The 1,761-nt window shown below is 39.8% G+C and overlaps 1 protein-coding gene across 1 annotated transcript; it reads right to left on the reverse strand.

Annotated features, from left to right (window-relative positions):
* Positions 1 to 328: 328 nt before the first annotated feature.
* Positions 329 to 1,131, reverse strand: LOC145160639 (nucleolin). Its single transcript, XM_079079919.1, has one exon. It carries the CDS (start codon positions 1,076 to 1,078, stop codon positions 536 to 538), a length of 543 nt encoding a protein of 180 aa, XP_078936045.1. The 5' UTR covers positions 1,079 to 1,131; the 3' UTR covers positions 329 to 535.
* Positions 1,132 to 1,761: the final 630 nt, after the last annotated feature.

Here is a 1,761-nt window from a genome sequence, read left to right on the forward strand (position 1 = left end):
AACTCCAAACCAAAATCAAGATTTGACCATGAAAATGAAAATGAAAATGAATATTCCAAAGGACATGAAGAGTGAATGAGATTGAAAATCATGATGGTGAAGTGAAGTCATTCTGATTAACACTGTGTATTTGATTTCAATCGAGAACTATCAAAGAGCTAAATAAAGATAGCCAAATATGATCTTAAGAGTAGAAGTGTAGAGCAAAACTACTGCAGCTTAATCCCATTTCAGTTTCTTTCATTTGTGCATTTAGGAGCTCTGCCATAACTAGCCTTCTAATTGTGAGAGTAACTTAAAAGATTCCAGAAATCAAGTAAAGCAAGACTTATCAATGGCAGCTCAATTGATATTAATACGACAGCATATTCAAACCCTAGACGACCTTAATATTTCTTACACCACAGAAATGTGTTCACTCTTCAACAGTAGCAGCATTGCTTGTAAAACCTTAACGTCGGCAAATACGGTTCTAAGTTTAAAAAAAAAATAAGGTGGATTCTTGAAGCGGCAACTAAGCTAACCTCCTTGAAGCTTAGGCATCGTTGTCCTTATCGTTGGAGAACTTATCATTAGAAATGCGCAACCCCGGAGGAGCCGTACGACGCCGTGTCCTTGAAGGAAGAATGTTATCCAAATCGACCTCCGCCAACGGATCATCGGAAAGATCATCATCATCACCGTCTGATTCACTCGCGCCGTCATCATCGGAAGAGTCGTCTTCTTCGGACTCTTCGATCAGCTTTCCTTTACCCTTATCATCCTTCATTATCCCTTTCCCCTTCCGATCAATTTCAGCTCCGCCGTTGGAATGTTCAACTTCGTCTTCGTCTTCGTCGTCATCATCTTCTTCGTCTTCCGAATCGACATCGTCTTCTCCGTCATAGTCTTCCTCTTCCTCTTCCTCTTCCTCTCCATTGTCGTTGATAACTTTCTCTTCGGCGGCAGCGGAGGCGTCTTTAACGGCACAACTCTCTACTTGGTGCTTCTTTGTGGACTCGACATCTGCGTCTGTGGCAGTTTGCTTTCGCTTGGACGGCAATACATGTGGTTCTTCGTTGCTATTCAGCTCTGCCATGGCTTCTTCCAAAATCCAAACTCCCAACCCTTCTTCTTGTATTTAGGGCTTTTAGTAGCAATGAAACTTGAAACCTGCTCGCATATGGTCTCGATACGGGTTTCGACATAACTGGATCCGGGCCCAGCCCACGGACTCTTTTCTCTTTTTTCTATTTTTCAAAAGGATTTACTATTTAACTCCAACAAAATGAAGATATTTTTACTGGCTATTAATTCATGTATTCTATTTTGTAATTATTCAACGTAACGGACTTATATGTGTTTTTTTCAAACACATTATATCAACGCTATGGTTTACTCAAAAATGTCAATTACAGCATTAAGCAAGCGTTATGGGATGATTTGTGAAGGTATTATATTGTCATGATCAGAAATATCGTTGTACTTATCGGGCAAAAATAAAATGAATATTGTCCCATCTAGTTCGGTTGTTCTTGGAATCTAAGGGGGCAACACGAGTGATAATGTGGTGTTTGCTTAATCGTTGGAGTTTGGATAAGTAGTAGTAAGTGGACTTAACTATGTAAAATGGAATCACAACAAGTTAGGAGTAACTCATGGGGAGATATTGTTGCTTCATTTCTCATCATGACAAGCCCACCGCAAGACAAAACATGTTGACAAACATATATGGAAAGGCTAATCCCATTTTATATAGGGGTCAGTGCGACATTATAACAT

Source organism: Lactuca virosa, chromosome 2 (genome assembly GCF_052849685.1).
Source record: "Lactuca virosa cultivar CGN04683 chromosome 2, Lactuca_virosa_CGN04683_v6, whole genome shotgun sequence".
NCBI classification, from domain to species: Eukaryota; Viridiplantae; Streptophyta; class Magnoliopsida; order Asterales; family Asteraceae; genus Lactuca; species Lactuca virosa.

What these genes read in the sequence shown, in the direction of transcription:
- LOC145160639 (XM_079079919.1), bottom strand. Translation starts at nt 1,078, where the DNA reads ATGGCAGAGCTGAATAGCAACGAAGAACCACATGTATTGCCGTCCAAG.